Source organism: Miniopterus natalensis, chromosome 18, assembly GCF_054644295.1.
Source record: "Miniopterus natalensis isolate mMinNat1 chromosome 18, mMinNat1.hap1, whole genome shotgun sequence".
Classification (NCBI taxonomy): domain Eukaryota; kingdom Metazoa; phylum Chordata; class Mammalia; order Chiroptera; family Miniopteridae; genus Miniopterus; species Miniopterus natalensis.
In genome coordinates, this window is record NC_142098.1 from 36,574,574 (window position 1) to 36,595,786 (window position 21,213).

General features: G+C 53.2%; 3 protein-coding genes across 9 annotated transcripts in view; 2 read left to right on the top strand and 1 right to left on the bottom strand.

Annotated features, from left to right (window-relative positions):
• Positions 1-444: 444 nt before the first annotated feature.
• Positions 445-4,331, bottom strand: ZNF296 (zinc finger protein 296). The gene is made up of 3 exons (XM_016212587.2): positions 4,034-4,331; positions 3,658-3,807; positions 445-1,415 (listed from the first exon to the last, which is right to left on the bottom strand). The coding sequence occupies exons 1-3, from the start codon at positions 4,329-4,331 to the stop codon at positions 445-447; spliced, it is 1,419 nt and encodes a 472-aa protein (XP_016068073.1).
• Positions 4,332-6,822: 2,491 nt separating this feature from the next.
• Positions 6,823-15,739, top strand: GEMIN7 (gem nuclear organelle associated protein 7). 6 transcript variants are annotated; one of them, XM_087826763.1, is made up of 3 exons: positions 6,875-6,908; positions 8,580-8,705; positions 14,822-15,736. In XM_087826763.1, exon 3 carries the CDS (start codon positions 14,830-14,832, stop codon positions 15,223-15,225), a length of 396 nt encoding a protein of 131 aa, XP_087682889.1. In that variant the 5' UTR covers positions 6,875-6,908; positions 8,580-8,705; positions 14,822-14,829; the 3' UTR covers positions 15,226-15,736. The 6 variants fall into 6 exon arrangements, with proteins under 6 accessions (XP_087682890.1, XP_087682889.1, XP_016068103.1 ...); XM_016212615.2 differs by lacking the exon at positions 6,875-6,908 and adding an exon at positions 6,929-7,119; XM_016212613.2 differs by lacking the exon at positions 6,875-6,908 and adding an exon at positions 6,930-7,114.
• Positions 15,740-17,494: 1,755 nt separating this feature from the next.
• The window catches only part of PPP1R37 (protein phosphatase 1 regulatory subunit 37), a 35,625-nt gene continuing 31,906 nt past the window's right edge, over positions 17,495-21,213 (top strand). For both annotated transcript variants that reach the window (XM_016212553.2, XM_087826765.1), the window contains exon 1: positions 17,495-17,696. In XM_016212553.2, coding sequence (XP_016068039.2) covers positions 17,495-17,696 — 202 coding nt within the window. The remainder of the gene's footprint in view (positions 17,697-21,213) is intronic.

Here is a 21,213-nt window from a genome sequence, read left to right on the forward strand (position 1 = left end):
CACGTGTTGCCTGTGTGGGAAGCCTGGCTGCATCCTAGTGCCTGCGGCTCAGTGAGGCAGGGGCTCCATCCAGTAGGAAAAGGGCCCAGCACCCACATGTGGAGGATGGGCCAGGACTTTGCCCAGGGCCTCTGGTAACAGGTCCAGGCCTCTCCCTGCCCTCGCCCACACCGGGAACCGGGAGCACGGCTTTCTGTGCCAGTCTTGCTGTGCCACAGGCACTGGGGGCTGGCCTTTCCCCCTCACCCCCTCATTCCAAACCGGTCTGTCCAGCCGTCCACCCCAAGGAGGGGAAGCCTCCTGCCCCACCTCAGATGCCCCGAGAAAGCAAAGTCCACACGTGTGTAACTAGAGGGAGGGAGGGTTTATTCACAGCAGGACAAGGTTAGCAGACATGGTGGCAGTGGTACCAGGGACAGCAGGGAGGGAGGGCATTCCTGCCACTCAGGCCTCCCCACCTGCCTTGGGATGCTTCTGCCGCAAGTGTTTGTCCAGGGTGGCACGCAGGCCAAAGGGCACACGGCAGTGGGGGCACTCGAAGCGGGCACCGCCGGGCCCCAGGCCATGCATGCGGCGGTGGCGGTTGAGCTTGCTGCTCTGGGCACAGGCGTAGGGGCAGAGCTCGCAGGTGTAGGGCCGCTCCCCCGTGTGTGAGCGCCGGTGCACTGTCAGGTTGCTGCTGTTGGTGAAATGCTTCCCGCAGAACTCACAGCTGCCCCCGGGCCCATGGCTCTTGCCCGATGACTTTGACGTCTTCTTGGGCAACTTCTCTGGACTCTGAGCAGAGTCGGTTCTCTCTTCCTTGATGGCAACTCCCCAACCGTCCCCGCCAGGGCCGGCCTGAGCCCCACCACCCGGAGCCCCAGGTTCCTGCACACCTGCCGTGGCAGCGGCTCCAGCCCCTTCACGGCTGCACAGGAGGGTGCTGGCTGGGGCAGCGGCATGGGCAGCTGGCTCTGGAGGGGCGGCTGAGGCCTGTTCCTGACTGGCATCAGTCGTGGAGGGGCTCTGAGGCTGCAGCTGCTGGTGGGTCTTCTTGTGGCGGTTGAGCTTGCTGCTCTGGGCACAGGCATAGGGACACTGGTCGCAGGCATAGGGCCGCTCGCCCGTGTGTGATCTCATGTGTACCTTGAGGTTGCTGAAGGAGCTGAGGGTCTTCATGCACACAGGGCAGGTGGGGCTCCGCCGGGGGAGGCTACTCACCCTGGAGCCCTTGGCCTCCACTTCTGGTCCTACCACTGCTGACATGGCTGCGGCCACTTCTGCCAGGCCCAGCAGTGGGGTCTCCGGGGCCTCAGGTTCTGTCTGGTAGATGGACAGTCCATGGTCCCACTGGGCGTGGCGCAGCAGTTTCCAGGGCTTGGTGAATTGTCGGCCACAGCGGAGGCAAACCAAGATCTTCAGGTTCTCAAGTTCTGCAGAGAGATGGGCTGGGTGTCAGTGTGATGGGTAAGAGGCATAGTGGTTGCAGGTCACAGCTGCCAGTTGTACACATTCTGTGGGAAAGGCTGTTCCAGGGCCCAAGAACAGTAAGAAGACAGGGAAACTCCCTGCCCTCAGGAAGCTGATGTTCAGGGAGGTGGGTGGATGGACAAGCAGCAAGGAAAATGGGGGAATGAGGCTTCTTTCTGTGTGTTTGAAAATCTTCGCAAAGCCTGACCAGGTAGCTCAATTGGATAGTGTCGTCCCCATACACCAAGTTTGCAGGTTCCATCCCCGGTCAGGGTACATACAAGAAGCAACCAATGAATGCATAAATAAGTGGTTCAGCAAATCGAGTTTCCCTCTCCTCTCCAAGTCAATTTTAAAAAAAGAAAAAATCTTTGAGAAAAAGTGAAAAGTTAAAGTAGAGTGAGGAATGGGGGGAATGCTATTCCATATTGGGGGATTCGGAAGGCCTTGCTGAAGAGGTGACCAAAATCAGTGTGCTAGGTGCCAGGCCATGCCTCAGCTCACTCTCAACTTTCCTTTGAGAAAAGACCTTCATTTTCCAGACAGGAAAACGGAGGCAAAGAGACATTTCACCAAGGTCATACAGCTTGGAAGGAAGGGGTAGGCTTGGGGTTTCAATCCAGAAACCTGGGTAGTGGGAGAACAGGTTTTTAAAAGTTAATGGTTTAATAAAAACTGCTTTCGATTATTGAGTGGGTTTTCTGTCAGGCCCCAAGCTCCTGGTTTCCATTACAGAAGAGGGGGTCAAGGCCTAGATGGGGGAGGTCTAGCAGCTACCTGCAGAGGTGGGGGGGGTAGTGATTTAGGTTCCTTGCCCTTTACATGACCCCCAGTTGAGAGCCCTTCAAATTGGACATTTTCTCTAGACCCCCCAGGTACTATCAGTCAGGAACTTAATAGATCCACTTGCCTTTATTTTTCAAAGGCTTGGTTTTCGAAGTCTTGGATTTCCCAATGCAACACCAAGGTCAAGAGTGCAGTTGGGGCTGCAGAGGGTCCACCTGGCCTGGCTCTCCTTCCTAGCTGTGGGACCTTAGGCAAGAAATACCCTTCTTGGCCCTGGCTGGTGTGGCTCAGTAGGTTGAGCATAGTCCTGTGCATTGAAAGGTTGCTGGTTTGATTCCCAGTCAGGGTACATACCCAGGTTTCAGGTTACCCAGGTCGGGGTGTGTATGAGAGACAACTGATTGACATGTCTCTCTCACATCGATGTCTCTCCCTCCCTCCCTTCCACTCTCTGAAAAGCAATGGAAAAAAATATCCTCGGGTGAGGATTAAAAAAAAAAAAGGAAAAAAAGAAATACCCCTCTTTGAACCTGTTCCCACATTTGCTAGAATATGGGGATCCTCTCCCTTTTAGGGTAGTCGTGACCTCGAATGGGGAACAACTGAGAGGTGGGCCCATGTAAGCTCTCAGTAAACATTAGCTGGGCTGAGCCTACAATCCTGCAAGAGTCTCAGTGCTTTGTTCCAATAATTCCATCACAGCTCCTCCCTGCTCCCACTCTGCAGCTGATTCAATCACAGCTCTTCCTTTCACTACAGGACCCTCCCTGTGGCCCAGCCCTCTGCAAAAATCCCAGGAGCACATAGGCTGGGGGCTAGAAATCCTTGGTTTGAATAAGCCCCATAGCCAGAACTGACCAAAAGCTCACCATGAATCTAGTACCATGTTAAGGGTTTAATTCCATCCCAAGAGAAGGAACCCAGACTCCCAGGCAGGAGGACCTGACTAAAACCAGGGGCTTCCCAGCAAGCAGAGCTGGGAGATTCCAGGGGAGAGGGGGACAACACCTCCCTTCCAGCTGGCCTCAGGCCGCCCCTCCCCCAGGCCACTGTCCTCCCCAGGGTCCCCCCTACTGCCACACTGGTCCAGCCACCTGGCCAGTTATTTCTGGCCAAGGGGAAGGAGAAGTGAAACTAGATTGGGGGGCGTGTGTGGCAAATCCCCGGACCAGTCTTCTGGGGCTGGCCACACCCTGTGGGCCACCCTCCTTCCCTGCCCAGCCCCACCCCCACCCCCCTTCACCACCACTAGTCCCAGCCCTAGGACAGGGCAGGCCCTGGCCACGCCTATGCTGCACCCGAAGGGGAGCCAGAAAGGGGAAGTAGTGCTCACTGCCCCGCCTGTCCAGCTCAGCCCCTTCTCCCACAGGAAGCCGGGCCTTTGAACTTGAGAGGGGGCTGCATCCCAGCTTTACTCACCTGAGCCGGAGGAAGGGCTGGGGCCTCTGTGGAGCTGACAGCCCAGCTTCTTATGGTCCATGAAAGTAGTGATGGCCTTCAGCGGGAAGGTCTGCAGGCAGCGGCCGCAGGTCAACATATCTGGGTGTTCGTCGGTCCAGGGCTGGCGGTCTGCAGGGAGGAAGCGGGTAGTGAACGTGGGGTGGGGCCAGAGCGGGGCTGAGGGTTCCGAGGGAGAGGGGAAACCCAGAGGTGAGAAGGGGGCCAGGGCCCAGCTAGGGAAATATGGCAGGGGCAGGGGGCAGGGGGCAGGGGACGTGGAGCGGTGCCCGGAGGAGAGCGTCGCACCGGAGAGTGAAAGGGGAGGGTAGTGGGGCCCGGTACAGGGGGACCTTACCGTGAGGATCCGCGATCAGAGAAGTCCAAGGAGTCCATTGGTTCCGCGAGCCGAGGGCGTGGAGGGAACCGCCGGCGAGCACCAGGCCGGGGGAGTAGCGGGTTTCGCCCTCGAACCGCCCGGGCGCGGGCACTTCCTTTGAAGAATAGGGCTGCAGCCCCGGGGCCTGTAGGGGCCACGTATTTGGCTCGGGCTTCACGTCGATGACCAGGTCCCGCATCTCCGTCTCGTCGTCTGAGCTGGCTGAGCGCGCGGGGTCTACTCGGCGGGGCGCGCAGCCGGCCTTACGGCGGGACATGGGTTGCGGCCGGGACGGGCTGGCGAGCTGGCGGGCTGGCGGCGGAAGGCGCGCGAGCCGTGTGCGCCGCGGGCAGGACGCTCAGGTGAGTGACTGACTGCAGCGACTGGCCGCGAACTTTTACACGTGCTGGCTCGGCCAGTGGCTCCGCCCACTGGGCGGGGCCTCAGGGAGTGGATGGGGCGGTCGGCAGGGCCCTGCTGGAGGCCAAGCTCCATCCGGGCCGGGCCCACCCCGTTTGGCTTAGTGACCACACCTTAATGACACGCTTAGACACAGCTTCTTCAGATCCTGTTTTAGGGCTGGTGAAACTGAGGTACAGGATCCCCACAAACACCCCCGAGCCAGAAAATGGTAGGGGCCACGTTTCTAACTAGGGGCTTATCAGTAACCTGCACTCTTTCAGTAAATGCATAACAATAAAAATTCACTGGGCAAACATTTATTGAGGGCCTACTGTGCACCAGGTCCTGTTCTAAGCACTGGGGGTACTGCAGTGAACCGAACAGACAATAATCCTTGGTCTGCCCCAGTTTACTGGCTGGGGAGATGACTCTCAACAAGATAACTATGCAGCCCAGCGGGTGTGGCTCAGCGGTTGAGCATCGACCTAGGATCCAGGAGATTGGATTCGATTCCTGGTCAGGGCACATGCCTGGGTTGAGGCCTCGATCCCCAGTCAGGGGCCTGTAGGAGGCAGCCGATCAATGATTCTCTCACCATTGATGTTTCTCTCTCTCCCCCTCTCCCTTCCCCTCTCTGAAATTAATAAAGATATATTAAAAAAAAAAAAAAAAAGATAACTATGTAAAATACAGAGTGTCTTCCAGGGTGACAAGTGTCATCTGGAGCCAAACAAAGCTAGGAAGGGTGACAGGCTGGTGGGGGCACTCAATTTTCTCCCCACACTAGGAAGGGTATGGTGGAGTTGAGACCTGAGGGAGGTGAGGGAGTCAGCCAGTCTCTGTTCAAGAATAACAATGGGGAGGAGGGGGATGGGGTTTGGGGGGTGCCGTGGTGGTGATTGAATTCTGTGAGAAAATGGGGTCAGCTGCAAGAGGATCTTTTGACCACAAGCCTTGGGAGGGATTTGAGAGGAGAACGACTGCGATCATACACATCTACTCTGTTCTCAACTCCTGGAATATCCATGAAAGCCAAATAGCCAACTAACTGTCTTACCTCCCTTGCACTTGGGCCTCCTTAAACTTCCCTCCTCAAAGCAGCTCTCAGATCACCTTTGAAGTGGCATCGACACCCTGCCCCACCCTCCAACCCTTACAAGCTTTCTTTTCTTCCTGACACCAACCACATCATGATACTGAACGGTTTCTTGACTGTCCTCTCCCTTCCCCCCACCCCATAAAAGCCCCCTGAGGTCCAGGCTGGAGCCTGTCCTCTCCCAGAGTTCCCAGCTCAGCACTGAGTACTAATCCCCAGTTCTGCTCCTGGCCTTGGGGTTCCTCATACTGTTATTCAGGTCTCTGTCTTGGCTGAATTGTCCTCCTGGGAGCCCAGGGCCAAGGGTGGCCTTGACAAAGGAACCAGTAGCCCCACTCTGCTGAAGGCCTTACAGTTAAACTCCATTACCTCCATCTGCCCCCAGTTCCCTCCTGGGCCTCAGCTTCCCCAGATGTTACCTGGGTTGGTTTTTTCACTGCCACCTTCTGACCACCCAATTAAAGAAGCTCACCAACCCTGCCACTGCCTTTATTTTATCCTTTTAGATCACCATCAAGCCCCGAGGGATCTTGTTGATGTATTTGCTCATGTATATACCCTATTCTGCCCTCCCAGCCACCCTACAATGCAGTTATGAGAGAGCAGGAGCCCAGTCTGTCTTGTTCATAATACAGCCCCTATTCCTTCATAGTTTGGTCAACAAATATGTATTGAGCCCCTGCAATACACATTTTTTTCAATAGATATTGGCAGGGGGACCTAACTGTGCCAGTTAGGCCTTGGGGATCTAGTGGGAAGCAGGGCCACAAAGTCCCTGCCTTCGTGAAACCGTGTGGAAGAAGTGAATTCTGTCTGAGCCCAGAGCAGCGAGGCTCCACAGCACCTGGAGACTGCCGGTCAACGTTTCAGGGCCTCAGTTTCCTCCTTTGTGAAATGGGACTGAGGGAGGGACTGCGGGACAAAACGGCTGCCTCCGCTTCTTCCTAGCTGCTGCTCTCCAAGGCTTTTTCCTGGTGCCTGGCTGCTTAGAGCATGATCTCAAGGTTTCAAGTAGGGGAGGTAGGACTGGAGGAGGGGGGTAGGAGTGTGCACGTGCAGGGGGACGTGGGGGAGGGGTCAAAGGCTAAGCTCTGCCTTTAACCCCCCTTTGAGCCTCGATCTCTTCTACCATAAGACGAGCATCCTGGACGCCCCCGCCTCGCCGACGGTGGGTGAGATGGAAGCGCCCGACCACGCCGCCAGCGCCAGGCTGTGCCGCTCGCAGGCCCGCGAGCCCGCCCGGACCACGTGGGGCGGCGGCGCGGCGGCGGAACGTGGGCTGCGCGGCTCGCCGCCCGCCCGGGCCTCTGCAGCCGGGACGCCGGCGGAAGTGGGGGCGCCGCCGCGCAGACCGCGGTGAGTTCGGGGTGTTGGTGGTGGCTGGCGAGCGCCTTCCCTCTCCCCGGCCCTGGCCCGGGACGTCCGCCCGCGGGCAAGCCCGGAGTGGCGGGAGGAGGCAGGTCCGCGCTCGCCGCGCTGGCTGCGGTGACGGTCGGGTCCGCGCACGGCTGCACCGCGGACTCTGGTTGGAACGCAGGAGCGGGGATGTTCCCGCGCCGGGGGTGAGGTGGGGAGCTGGGGGGCGTGGAAAATAATAACCATGACGATAACAGTAATAACGGCGGCAATCAGCAGACCCCCGCCGTTGCCGGGGTGGAAACGCCGGCCTAATCCGATCTGGGAGGTGGGAAGGTCCAGCCCTGGGCGGAGGCGGGAGTGGACGCCTGGGGGCCGGGAGGACCTACTTAGTATAAGAATTGGAGAGCGGTGGGTGGTCAGGGAGGAATGGGAAGGAAACTGACCTGCCCAGGGGGTGGAGGGGAGGGGAAGGACTTTCTGGGAAGGCCCCATTGAACCAATATGCATACAGATGGGGCCGCTCATGGGGTGTGTGTGGACGTGTCGTCACCTTGGTTAACTATGTCTGGGGGCCTCGTTGTTGACCTGGGAACTCAGCTAGTTCCCTGCCCTGGTTAATTGAAGGGTTGGCTAAACATTTGTCTGCAGATCTGATCCATTCCCATTTTCTTGAAAGTGAGTACTGAGGGCCCAAGGAGTGAGATCTGTGAATCTCCTGCCGGTGCCATTGATCCCAGTGATGGGCTCTGGAGTCAAACCAATTAGTTTTTCAGGAAGTGGGAACGGGTTTGGACGTTGTTCCTGAAACCTTCCAGCAGGAAATCCTTGGCTTGGAAACCAAAAAGATAAAGGACTGTAGGTCTGGTCATCAGGGAGAGTGGATAATGCCTGCTTTTTGCCTTCTTGGGCACAGCCTCGGTGACCTTTCTCAAGCCAGTTCCTTTTTTTTTGTTGTTCTGTATTATTACTTTTTTTTTACTTTTTAAAAATGTATAGGTAAAGCCATCCTACATACAGATATAACTATGGCTCCTTACACATTTTATTCTACCTAAAGTTAGGTATCCTTTTATGTGATGGGAAATCGACTTCCCATCTACACCCCAAAAAACTGCAGTCCAGAGCTACAGGAAGAGCACTGACAACCATGGCCAGCCCATGGTGCCCATGCAGAGAGGGCCCCGAAACTGCAAGCAATGTTGTTAAACTTTTGAAACAAGCAACTTCTTTATTGTGCAGGATACGAATTCTGAAGAAAAGCATCGTTTTCCTTTTAGCCCTTTTACTGTTTTGCCTCCCTCCAGGTTACTATGTACCAAGTGGCTATGAATAGTAAAAACCAACTGATTTAAAGTCCCTGAAATGCATGCAATTTAGAATTTCCTAACGCACATAATCAGCTCCTTCACCGAGTCTTTTTATTGAGACTGTGGTGCTGCTGGGTCACCAGCTGTGTCTGTTGTGCTGCCAGGGTTTGGAGTGGCTGCTGCTGTGGCATCTTGCTATTGGGTTTCAGTTTTGGGATCTTCCCTATTTCTGGCACTTTTCTTACTCTTGTCTGCTGCCATGGCACCCATGGTTTCCTTCAGTGGCTGAGCACTTTCAAGGGAGCTGGGCTGGAGTTCATAAACTGGACTTGACCTGGGAATCTATTGCTTTCTGTTCAAGATTTTCCAGGATGGTCTGAACCTTCCTGACTTCATCTCTCCTGGCCTGACGGACATCAGCTCTTCCTTCAGGATCTACCAAATCCAGAGCCAGTAGCTCTTTGGTCAAATACTCTTCCATCATCAGGTACTTTCTGTCCGTCTTCTTACCTTCAGAGTTCTCCACAGCCTGCTCCAGCCCTTGCACTTTCTTCAGATGGCTTCCACTTTCAGCACACCTGGATGTTTGGGGGGTGTCTCAGCTTCTCCTGGCTTTGGGTGTGTGGGTTCTGCCAGGGCAGGGCTGGGGACTGCCCTCTTTTCTACAGCCACATTCTTGGGGATAATCAGACCAGTTTCTTCCCAGGTCACACCTTGGCTCTAAACCTCCAAGGGCTCCCCTGTGCTGGCTGAAAAAAATCTGCCCTTCTGTACAGGGCAGGGGTGATAGCTCCTCTCTGTTGTCAGACTCACCCGGGTTTGCTCCCTTTTCCTGCCACTCACCAGCTGTCACCCAGCAAATGATTGGACATCTCCCAGCTCCAGTTTCCTTTTCAGGAAAATGGGGATTACACTAGTATGACCAAATCTGTTTGTTACCCCTCACCCCCCAGTAGTGAGAACAAGGCCCTGCACTGGCCCACCCTGAATTTTGTTTTATCCAGGGATTTAATTTAAGTGGCCAAGTCGTTTGGCCACTTGCTTAATAAGTACTAATTTTAGAGACTAGGGTGGTTCTCTTAAAACACTCAAGTGTTAACTTAGGTTGTCGGAAAACCCTGGGAACTGGTGACCCTTGACCAAGTTTGGAGTGCAGTGTGGTCAGATAGGTTAGAAAATGTAAGTACCCCCTTAATCCCACTTTCTGAGGCTGTGCTCAGATAGGTTAGAAAATGCAAATACATCCAGTTAATCCTATTTACTGTGGTCTTCCAGGTCAGGCAAAAACCTGGGAACCTTCCATGGCTCTGCTTTTTCTCTCAGTCTATCAGCAAACAGCAAATAAATAGTGAGGGTTCTCAACTTTCAAAACATACCCTAACCTGACCACTTCTGGAACCCCCACCGTCATCCACCTGGACCACTGTTGTGCCTTCCTCACTGGGCTCCCTGCTTCTACTCTGTCCCCCACGGTCCCCCTACTCTGTCCCCCTCTTCTCCCTGTAGCAGGCAGAGCGATCCTGTGAAAACCAAAGTCAGGTCCTGTCCTTCCTCTGCTCAGAACCTTCCATGGCTCCCGTCTCACCAAGACGTCAGTATAGGCCCAAGTTCTCACCAGGATCCTCAGGACCCCTGAACGTTCTGCCTCTGCCCCCACCTCTGCCTCCACCTCTTCCATGCTGGCCTCCTTGCTAAGCCTCGGAGTCTCCCTTCCTTGGTCTTTGCATTTGCTATTCCCGCTGACTGGAAAACTTTCCCTCCAGATCTCTACATGGCTCCATTCCCTATTTCATTTAGGTCTGTGCTCACAGGTGACCTTATCAGAGAGATATCCCTTGAGCACCCTGCTTTCTGGAAACCACCTCTTGCCCCAAGGCTGAGCCAGGTGCTCCCTCTGGGCTCCTGAGGCCCTGGGGCTCCTTCATTGCAGCCCTGCCTACTCTGGGTCATCATTGTCTAGAGACACGTCTGTGTCACTCACTGAACTGTGAGGCCATGAGGGCAGGGCCAGGGCTGTTCCAGTCATGGCTGTGTCCCCAGCAGCACCCAGCATGGCGTGGGCACAGAGGAGGCACGCAGGTAATGTGGTGGGTGAATCTTTACATTCCATCTGTGAATATTTACAGATCGCCCCCTGTGCCAGGCCCTAAGTGGGGCTGGGCATGGAGTCGTGAAGTGATCGGACATGTCCCTTTTCTCAAAGGCTATGTTCTGTGGCAGAAGAGATGGCGCATAGGAAAGCAAGTACAGTGGAATAAATACACTTTATCAGGAGGCGATGGTGCTATGGAAGAAAGATAATGTGGGGTGAAAGGGCTACTGTTTGTCCCCCTGCGAAGGGGGCGTTGGAACAGTGACCTGAGTGAAGTGGGTGAGGAAAGTGAACCAGGTCTCTGGAAATGCATATGTGTCCCATCTGGGAGGTGGTTCTAGGCAACAAGAGGGTTCTAGGCAGCATGTGCAAAGGCCCTGAGGCAGGAATGTGCTTCACATGCTCGAGGACCAACAGTGAGCAAAGGGTAGAGGGGTGAGAGGTGAGGTCAGAGAGGTGAGAGCTGTGGGTGAGGCAGGAGCAGGGGAGGGCTCTGAGCAGGGGAGGGATGTGATCGGACTAAGTTCTAACAGGATCTCTCTGACAGCTGTGTGGGGAGATGCTGGTGGCCAGAAGGAGGAGGCAGAGTGGGAGAATAAGGAAATGCCCGACTCGGGATGCATTTTGTTTGTTTGTTTTGTGTGGTTTTTTTGTTAATCCCCACCGAGGATATTTTTTCCATTGATTTATTTTTTATTTTTTTAGAGAGAGTGGAAGGAAGGGAGAGAGAAAGAGAGAGACATTGATGAGAGAGAGAGGTATGTATTTGTTGCTTTCCGCACGTACCCCGATCGGGGCCTGAGGATTGAACCTGCAACCTAGGTATGTGCCCTTGACAGGGACTCGAACCTCCTATGCTTCGGTACTCAGGTCAACACTCTACCTACTGAGCAAACCAGCCAGGCCCTGGATGCTTTTTTGAAGGTGAAGCTGACAAGCTTTACTGATGGACTGAATGTGGGTAGCAGAGAAAGTGAGAAGTCTGGACACTGGAATGTCCTTTATCTGTGTGATCACCAACCTCCCCCCAGAAATCCTCCTTCTCCCAAAACTCTAGGAGATCTTTTTTATGCTTAATTTCACAGAGGCTGCTGGTAGAGTTGCAGTGACCTTCCCAGATCTCTGGTAGTGAATCTGGGGCTAGGACCCACTGGTCTCCCCCAGTCCACATCCTATCCCCCCTCCCAGGTGGAAAGCTATGGACCCCCCCCCCCCTTCTTGCGTGGTCAAGCCAAGAGTGAGTTTTACATTTTTAAGTGGTTGGCAGACTTAAAAAATGTTTTGTGGCATGTGAAAGCATATAAAATTCAAAATTCAGTTTCCCAGTAAGTAAGGTTTTATTGGCGCATAGTCGTGTTCATTGTCTATGTTTTATTTATAGTTTTCCTGCTACTATAGCAGAGTTGAGTAGTATGACAGAGACCCTATGGACTAGGAAGCCTAAAATATTTACCATTGGGCCCTTTACAGAGAAATTGACTGACTTATGCTAATGAGGAATAGATTAGGCCCCAATGGGACTTGGTGGCTAGTTCCACAGGGGCCTGGCAAAGGTCTGGGTCAGGGACAGAAAGGTTTGGGAGTGGGTGACTGTAAGGTTAAGAGAGGGAGTTCAATCCCTGAGGGGAATCTAACATTTTTTAAGGGCCATGGAAGCATTACAATACAGCCCTTTTGAAAATTAGAATTTAAAATGTACTTGAAGAGGTTATACAAATACATGAGTCGGAATTCAAAGGGCACAGAAAGGCAGACAACTCAGTCTCCCGGCTGGGGTTCTTCCTGGGCTAAGGATGTAATGACTGGGTTAGCAGTTGCCTGGGTTCTGTCCAGATGCCTCCTTCTTCTTCTTTAAGGCTGTCCTAATCGACGCCCGGGTAAGGGATTTGAAGTTCCTCCGCGGCTGCGCCAAGTCAAAGCTTTAACAGCCCTTTCAATCTTCCTGACCTGGGAGGTTTGGAATCCTATAGCCGTGGAGCTTGAATTTGCGTTTCTCAGGTTCTCAGTGAGGCTGTTTGTCTATGTCACATACTCAGTAGCAACCTTTATCCCCCCTTTCCCACCTATTTGTCAGTGGTTCTCAACTAGAGACTATTTTTTGTGTGTCCCCAGGGGACATTTGGCAATATGTGGAGACCTTTTTTTTTTTTAATGGCTTCATTGACATGTAAATCTCATACCATGCTATTCACCAATGGAGACAGTTTGGGTTGTCACAACTTGGGGCGCTACTGGCATCAAATGAGTAGAAGCCAGGGATGCTGTTAAAATCCTACCCCTATGCTCAGGACAGCCCCCCACAACACAACAAAGAATGATCCAGCCCAAGTCAATAGCAAGGAGGCTGAGAAACCCTGGTCCGCAGCCTTGGCCCATTTCTCGCAAGGCCCTGTCTTGCGAGGAGCTTGCGGTTGAGCTGCAGAAACAGGAAGAGCCTCACAGAAAAAAGACAATCTCCATCACTTCTGGACCCTGAATGACCCCGGGACAGGACACTGGGTGCCTAATATTTGTCAGTCACCTCAGTTAATCACTTTATTTATTTTTTATACTACATATTTTATTTGTATGCTGCTGCTGGTGTGTATAAAATAATTATCCTGAAATAGAAATTCATGAACATTCAGAGAGGTGGGTGTTAAGGACTGACGAAAGCAGACGTTTGTATAGTATGGCATGTGTTACAGGGATAAGCTTTTTGCAAAGGGTTCAGATTCAGCTCTGAATATTCACTGCTTCATGAAAAGTGGTTTAGAATACCTTCAAAGATTCATTTCACTACAGAGAGGAACAGACTTTCTGGGGTCTGAAGGGATTTGTACTTAGAGATACTCTAGTCTGCAGGGGGTCATTTTGAGCCTTCTGCAGACAGAATTGTTTCAAATCTGCAGCTGCCTGGGAAACCTTCACTGTGGCCGAGCCCAGCCTCCAGCTGTTGAACTATTCTTCCTAGCTGCAGTACTGGAGGAACCAGACCTGGTGCACGGGAGAGCTGGGTGGTAGTGGGTCCCCAGTTAATCAGTCAGTTTAGAGAGGAGGCGACTGAGCCACAGAGAGTAGTGCAACTGCCTGAACTGTAGGTCCTCTCTTCTCTTTCTGTCCCCAAAGCCCCATATGCAATCAGCATCATGGTGGTGCTTGCTATGTTCCGGGAGAGTGCTAAACATTGTACATTTATTAGGTCATTCAGTCCCATTGAAAACCCTGGGAGGTAGGTCCGTTTATTATTCTTGCTTTACAGATGGGGAAACCAAGGCACAGAGCAGTTAAGCAATTTACCCCAAGTCACACAATACTAATAACTGTAACTAGCTTTTAATGAGAACCTGGTATGTATCAGGTTCTGTCTGCAGGAGCCTGTTGAATCCTGATAGTAAGCAGAGGTGGCAATTGGTGCTATTTCTCCATACAATGGAAGAGGAAACTGCCTCTTGCTTGAGGTCACCTAGCTAAGCAGGCCTGGAGCTTAATCTCCACTCCATTCATTGGATCTGGGTGTGGTCCCAGTGCCATTCAGCGTTCCAGGAGCTGAGGATGCATAGAGGGGTGGGGGCACCTATGGGGAAGAAGCTGACTTGTAGGGGAGGGCCACAAGCAGAACAATATACGAGATCGTGTCTAGGAGGGTCTGTGCTGCAAAGAATGATGAAGCTGACAGGGATGAGCGGCAGATAAAGCTTTGACAAAGTGGTCACGGAAGGGGGAAAGGAGATAGATATACATACATATATATATTTCCCCTCAGCTTTTCTTTTTTAATTTATTGATTTTAGAGAGAGAGAGGAAGAGAGAGAGAAACATCGATTTGTTGTTCCACTTATTTATACATTATTGGTTGCTTCTTTTATGTGCCCTGACCGGGTATCACACCTGCAACGTTGGTGTACCTGGACGACTCTAACCAGCTGAGCTACCCGGCCAGGGCTTTCCCTCAGCTTTTCTTTATCTTTTATGACCTTGATGTTTTTGAAGAATCCAGGCTCTTTTTTTTTTCTTTTTTTTTAATAAAAAGCTTTATTGTGGGGTGGACTGGCAAGGAGACTGGAGGCAGAGCTCAAATATGCCTCCCAGGCTAATTATTTTGGTATAATGCTCTTCAATTTTATTAGATTGATTAGACATAATTGTCCCTCATAATTAGATTCAGGTAATCCACACACCTGTGTCCTGTCCTTCTTAATACATCACATCAGGAGGCACATGGTGTCTGTCTCATTGCTGCACATATTAGGTTTGATGCCTAAGTGAAAGTGTCTGTCTGCCATGTTTCTCCACCATAAAGTTACTCTTTACAATGAATATCTTTTGAAGAGACACTTTAAGACTATGTAGGTATCCTGGAAAGCGGGGACTGGTGGAGGGAAGGTGCAGGTTTTAGGAGGGGGAATCAGGAGGTTGGTTTGGGACAGGTTGAATTGAGATTCGGTAGGTAAGCCTGTGTTCCCATTCCTCCCTCTTCCTGTTATCACCCCTCCCTTTGTAATGGCTCCCTGCTCTTCTTCACCCAACAGCCTGGACAATGCAGACTCCACTGACCAGTCCTGTGCCTGTGCTTCGGCTCCCCCGGGGCCCTGACGGCTTGAGCCGAGGCTTTGCCCCTGATGGACGTAGGGCCCCTCTGAAGCCAGAGGTTCCTGAAACCCAGGAGTCTCTTGCAGTTCACGAATGCCGGGAATCCCAGGAACAGCAGGCCCGAGCTATCCTCCGGGAGCGCTACCTCCGCAGCCTGCTGGCCATGGTGGGCCGCCAGGTCAACTTCACCTTGCATGAGGGTGTGCATGTGACAGCTCACTTTGGAGCCACCGACGTGGACGTGGCCAACTTCTACGTGTTGCAGCTGCAGACTCCGATAGGTGTGCAGGCTGAGGCACTGCTCAGGTGTAGTGATATTATTGCATATACCTTCAGGCTATAAAGACATTGTGGCTACCTTCTGCCTTAGGCCTGGCAACAGATTCCCAGGCCTCCAACTGTTCTGGATCTCTGGACCTCACAGAGTTCAGAACTCCCTTGGACTTTTGAGCCAAGCTCCAAGCAACTATGACTTCTTCAGAACTTAATGGTCTAGTCAGTAAAATTCTGCAACCCTATGAGTTCTAGATCCCATTGAAAGGAATGCTCTACTTCACAGAACTCCAAACTCTACAGAAATGTGGGTCTTGGTCCAGTTCCTGAAGGCTGAGGGTGAGGGAGGGTGGGGAGAGGGCAGTGGGAATAAAGGCAGGCAAATTGCAGAGTGGAAAATTGTTTATTATAGAAGTTGCAAAGTTCAGCCACTCTGAAGAAATTCCCCAATACTACCCTTCTGCCAAAGAACCAATTATTATTCCAGGAAAATCCGACTCTTGTTTTTTTGTTGTTGTTTTTTTAAGTGTACTCCACAGGGATGAAGCCAGATTTAGGAGGTGGGAGGGTAGCTGTCCAAGGACTGAATCCCTTGGAGCTAGGCCAAGGAGAGGGAGGGCACATAAGGCTGGGAGGAACTTGGATAAAGGTGTGTGGATTGGACTGCCCCTAGTCTCGGAACGGCTGGAGCGACCTGACGTGGGTACCAGGCTTGGATGATTTGGACTAGATTATTGGGTGGGCGGGGATGTACATAGGAAAGGGACGGGCATCGCTCTTGCTTACATGGCTGTGCGCTCCTGCCTGGGTGATGCGGCCCACACACCACCGTAGATTCGCTCCCCTGGCCCCCGTGGGGAAGGGTCTGGCCCTGTGCGCGGCGCCATTGAGAAAAGGCTGGGCGTTAGGGGTTAGGGTGAAGCTTCACCTCGTCTAGATTTCGCTCCGGCTGTGTGGCATGGCCGTCCATATCACTTGCTTCACTTCGCCCCGTCACTAGCAGATTCGTTAAAAAAGTAATTTCTGCCCCCTTTGTAATCCCATCAACTTCAGAATGTAAGCGAGGATACCATTCACTCTGTACATGAGATTTGAACGTTCCTCTTAAGCCACGGAAGTGCGGCGGCTGATGTTGTCGAAGACACGTGTCAAGTCTCAGCTTCCACAAGTCCATTCACAACGCCACCTCTGGCGAATCCGCGGCCTAGCTCTCCAGTTGCCTTGGCAACGACGTCGCTCGCTCCTCCCCCAAGTCACCGTCTTTTGGTTTTAGCCCCGCCTTTCCCTCCTGAGTTGCTTGGTGGGCTGGCGAGAGTGGGGGGGCGAATGTTAAGTGATTGGATTGAGCCGGGGCGGGGGAGGGGAGAGCGTGGGAAGGCGTGAGGGGGCGTGGCTTGAGCTCGTGGTGGTTGGCTCCTGGCTGGGTCTACCTGCCCTACCGCTTGGTATTTTGGTTGGCAGATTCATCCCTGCTTTTGGATTCCTTCCTTCGCCCACCCCCACCCCCTTTTAAAATCAAGGCTATGATACTCATGGGCTTATACTTATTTTGGTTTCTAAATTTAAATTGTATTTTATATAACGTTATCCAGATAGAGTATTGATGAAACTGCATTCTGCAAATGGAAGGCTAGAGACTAGCGAGGGGGCATAAGCTTGGTCTCCAGGTCGAGGGTCCCTCTGTCAGTATCCATCACCTGAACTCATCACCTGAACAGCTCCTATCACCTTTGAAGTTCTCCACCCCTTTACTTCTCTCATAGCCCAGCCAAGCACATGATCTTATTTCTATCAGCTCCCCTCCCTGCTGCAGTGCCTGAGCTCGTGACGAATGTGTGCGAGCCCGAACCACAGTTATCTGGCTGGAGGCGGGAAGGGGGGTGGGGGCGGCTCGGGTTCGCGCTTGCGCGCTGCTCTGGGAGACGGCGTCCATCACGCCCCGCGCGTCATGCTCTGCAGTTCGGGCTCTGCGGATTCAGTGCTCACGTTTCTTTTTCCCGCGGCTCTTGCTGCCTTTTGTTCCCTCACTTCAGCAACCCGCGAGGCCACTCTACCTGCAGGTAGCTCACATTGATTTTCTGCTTTGCTTAGTACGCGGTGGGCTCGCCGGCCTTTAACGAAAGTGCGGCTGCGAACAAGCTGGCGGGCTCGAAGCTCGGGGGAGGCGCGCTCGGGCTCCCGGCGGCGACGACTACGACGACCAGGAAAGCGGACGGAGGCGGCGCCTGAAAAAGCGGCGGAGCCCATGCCCCGGGACGGCGGGCGGGCCCGGAGAGACAAGTCCGGGGCCCGGGGCATGTCCCCGGGACCCCCTTGAGCAGGCGGCGGCGGCGGCGGCGATGGAGATCCCGCCGCAGGAGGCGCCGCCCGGGCCGGGCGCGGACGGCGACGCCGAGGAGGCCCCCGCCGAGGCCCAGTCTCCCAGTCCCGCATCGTCCCCGGCCGACGGGCGCCTCAAGGCTGCGGCCAAGCGCGTCACGTTCCCCTCCGACGAGGATATTGTGTCCGGAGCGGTGGAGCCCAAAGACCCTTGGAGACACGGTAACTACAACCGGGGACCGAGGGCGGGCTCGTGGGGGTCTCTCGAGTCGGTGCAACGCCCAGCACGGAGGTGATGCTCAGTAAGTTGCACCTAATGGTGATTTAAGGAGACAGTGGTCAGTTAAGAGCTGGAGAGTGTTAGAGAGGGGATGGCTGTTGGGTTGGGAAGGAGAAAAGTAGCTCGTTTATGCCCACCCCCAGCCCCGCCTCAAGGGACGCAGAATGTGATCGTTTTAGAATTTAAAACGATGAGTAATTAAAAGAAAGTTTGATGGCTTGGGGGATTGGGAGGGCTTCAGCCTTTGAGTTCATACTCCCCCCCAGAGAAGGAAGGGTAGAGAGACCTATCAGGGGAGGAAGAATGGTCAGCATTGGCTCTGAAAGGGCAGTTGGAGAAGGCTGATGGGCCCATGGCAATGGAAAGAGGTTAAGTTCCTGGTCTACAAGTCTGGGGACAAGGGGTGCCTGAAAAAAGGGAGAGAACTAAATCTGGACGGTGGTTGTAGAAGAGTCGGTAAATCATGGGGTTGGGAAAAGGGAGTCAAGGTAAACTCCCAGAAAAGGAGCAAGGGTCGTGGTTAATTTGGGGGTGGGTGAGATAGTCAGAGGAGGTGTTAGATCTTAGCATTAAGAAGAAAAGTTACTTCATGCCTCTGGCTCCCCCCAAAATGGGAAGCAGAACATTGTCAGCCATTCAGGAGCAGAGGAACTTTGGGGCCTGGTTATAGAAGGGTCTTTTTTTCCCCTCCTGAGAAAGAGTTGGGGAATTGGAGTGGTTGATCAGTAGAAGGTGAGGACATTGAAGAAGTTGGGTGGCTTGAGCTGTCGGGAGAGGAAATAAGTCCATGGATTATAGGTCCCTGGAGGGAGTCAGGTTAGCGTTGGAACTGAAAGACAGCTAGCTGGAGGGGAGTATGTTTTGACCATAGGGCTGGAAAGGTGGAAAGCTGCTCCTTTGATGGACAGCTGCCTTGAGTCCATTTCTGTGTTAGAGAAGTCTGTCAGTCTTGCTGGGGTGGAGACCCGCAAAGAGGGAGCAGACTGGCCCTGGCTGTGTAGAATTTGGTCTGTTGGCCCTGGGGAAAGAGGAGAGACTGTTGCTAGTCTGTGGGCAGTGGAGGAATTGTTGGCTTTGATGTTAGAGTGAGAAACATGGTAACCGGAAGCTGAACACACAGGGAGCCCACCATAAATGCCAGTTTGGCTAGTTGCTGTTAAAGAGACAGGGGTTAATTTAAGGTTCCTGGCATTGGGAGCCAGCCAGGTTCTTGGGTTCTAGGCGGAGGACTTGGGTGACTGTGGCTGAGGAAGGGAAGAGTCAGAATGGGTCCTGGCTGTAGCATGGTATTTGGTCCAGAGAGCTCAGAGCAGGAAGGGGGAAAGACCTGGAGAGGCAGAGCAGAGTGATGAAGAGCAGACACTCCAGTTCAAACCCTGACTCCCATTTACCCACTTTATGACCTCAGGCTGGTAACGTTATTCCTCTGAGCCTCAGTTTCCCCATCTGTAAAGTGGGTGATAATACCCATGCCACAGGGTTTAAGGGAGAACTAAATCAGATTATGTGTGAAAAGTGATTGACCAGGACGAGCCTTGATGAAGTTGTAGTTATTATTGGCCATTTTAGGAGTGATGTTAGGTGATACTGGTAATTTTAGTGGTCATTCTAGAGGATTGGGGCCTGGATGTGTCTGCTTCGCAAGCTTCCAGGAGAGTGGCAGAGATGGGAGTCAGTGGACCAAGGGCAAGGGGAAGGGAAGATAGTCTGTGAGCTAGAGGGTCGTGGCGGGGCAGTTGGAGCGTTTGGCACAAGGTGGGGTAAAATTTCTGGCCTGTAGGTTCTCAGAAGAGGAGCAGCTGTGTGTAACCAGCTGTCTGGCTTTGAGTTAGCCATGCTTCTCGGAGCCTCCTGTTTCTCTCTCTGTGTAAATGGTGCTAATTTCTATCATGAGGTAGTGAGGATTAAATAAGATAGCCTTTGTAAGTTCCTGTCACTTAAACAGTAGGTGCTGTTATCCAGGCAGAATCATGTTTGTTTGTTTGTATTGTGTGTGTTTGTGTGTGTGTGTGTGTGTGTGTTTCGTGGGCAGTCTTAGAGAGCAGTGAAGGAGTTTGAGGGGAAGGAAGGATGTCAAGACAAGAGTCAGTGAGAGTCTGGTTGCTGACTGGTCTGTGCTAAGTGAGTAGTGGAGGTGATGATCTCTTGCAGGCTGGAGGAGTCTCATTCATTCCTGGGAGTTTAGAGAGGGACTGCATGGACTGGTCAGGATTCACACTTGGGAGGAGTCAGTGGGTCTCAGGTGGAGAAGTGATGACATGGAGAAATAGGTTCATTTATGGGCTGGAAGAGTTGGTCTGTCTCAGCTGGGGAGAGGGCTTGAGAAGTTGGCCTGGCAGTGAAGGGGTTGGGTGATCTTGGGCCCCAGGCAGGGAAGGGGTCATTGATGAAGTGGGTGAGTTTGGACAATGGGATTTGCAGGACAGGAAATTGGAGGGCCTGTCAAAGCTGAGGAGCAGGTGTCTAGCTTCTGTGCTTGGGAAGGACAGTGGCATTGTTGACTGGCCTGGGACTGAGGGAGGTGGAGGCTTGCCAGACTGTAGAGAGGAAAGTTGGGCCAAGGGGTTAACTAGTTGAGAGGCCAAAAGGTCTTGGCTGGGGACTGCAGGGAAGAGTCGGTTGGTCTTGGAGGAAGAAGCAGATTTCTTGGAGTTGGTCCGTAAGCCGTGGGAAAGCACAGAGGGTGTCATTTGAGCTGTGGACCTAGTGGGAAGGGTGATGGAGGAGACATTCTGGGGCCTACTGTGGTGACCCAATTCCAAGGCCAAGGGTGAGGGAGGAGCTGGTGTGTCTGAATTGGGAGAGAGGTCGTTCTGAAGCTGTTCTTCCATTGTAGAGATGGAGAAGTTGCCTGGGCCAGGAGATGCAGGAGCAGCCCTAGAGGAATTGGGGCCCCAGCACAGGTTACCTGCTCAGCAGAGCCTTGCCCTGGCAGGAGAGCTCCGGAGCCCTGACAGAGCCCCTGGCTGGGGTGGAGGAGGGCTGGGACTTTGACTAGAGTGGTGGCCTAGCTGGCTGGGAGCCCTGGGGGTGTCTGCCTGAGGGCGAGAGCCCTATCAGTCCCTGCCAGAGTTGGGGGCTATCTGGAGGTGAGATCTTACGGAGGAGGGAGGGTCCCCAGGCCTCCCAGAATGCAGAGGCCTTTCCTGGCTCCCATCTTACATAGTGGCCCTGCCTACCCCAACTCCAGGGCCTGCTTATTTTCTCCATCTTACCTTTGGCCATCTGATGTTATCTGCCATGTTTGTTTTTGCATTGGTGGTCTCTCTCTCCCCTACCAGAGTGGGAGAGCAGACTCTGTCTGTCCTTGGCCCCTTGAAGAACATGCAGCAGTTAAGGTGGGCGTGTGTGCAGCCGTCCTGAAAGGGTGAGGCCTGGCCAGACCTGGGACCCGTCTAGCCAGAGCGTGCTTCCAGGCCTCCAGCAAGGCACTCGTTCTTGCTGAGCTTGCTTGTTTCC

Bases quoted from the DNA above. Each gene is read 5' to 3' on its own strand.
- ZNF296 (XM_016212587.2), bottom strand. From the start codon at position 4,331: ATGTCCCGCCGTAAGGCCGGCTGCGCGCCCCGCCGAGTAGACCCCGCG. The intron at 3,808-4,033 runs GTAAGGTCCCCC...TCCTCCCTGCAG, and splicing joins TCTGATCGCGGATCCTCACG to ACCGCCAGCCCTGGACCGAC. The intron at 1,416-3,657 runs GTGAGTAAAGCT...ATCTCTCTGCAG, and splicing joins CAGCCCTTCCTCCGGCTCAG to AACTTGAGAACCTGAAGATC.
- GEMIN7 (XM_087826764.1), top strand. From the start codon at position 14,830: ATGCAGACTCCACTGACCAGTCCTGTGCCTGTGCTTCGGCTCCCCCGG.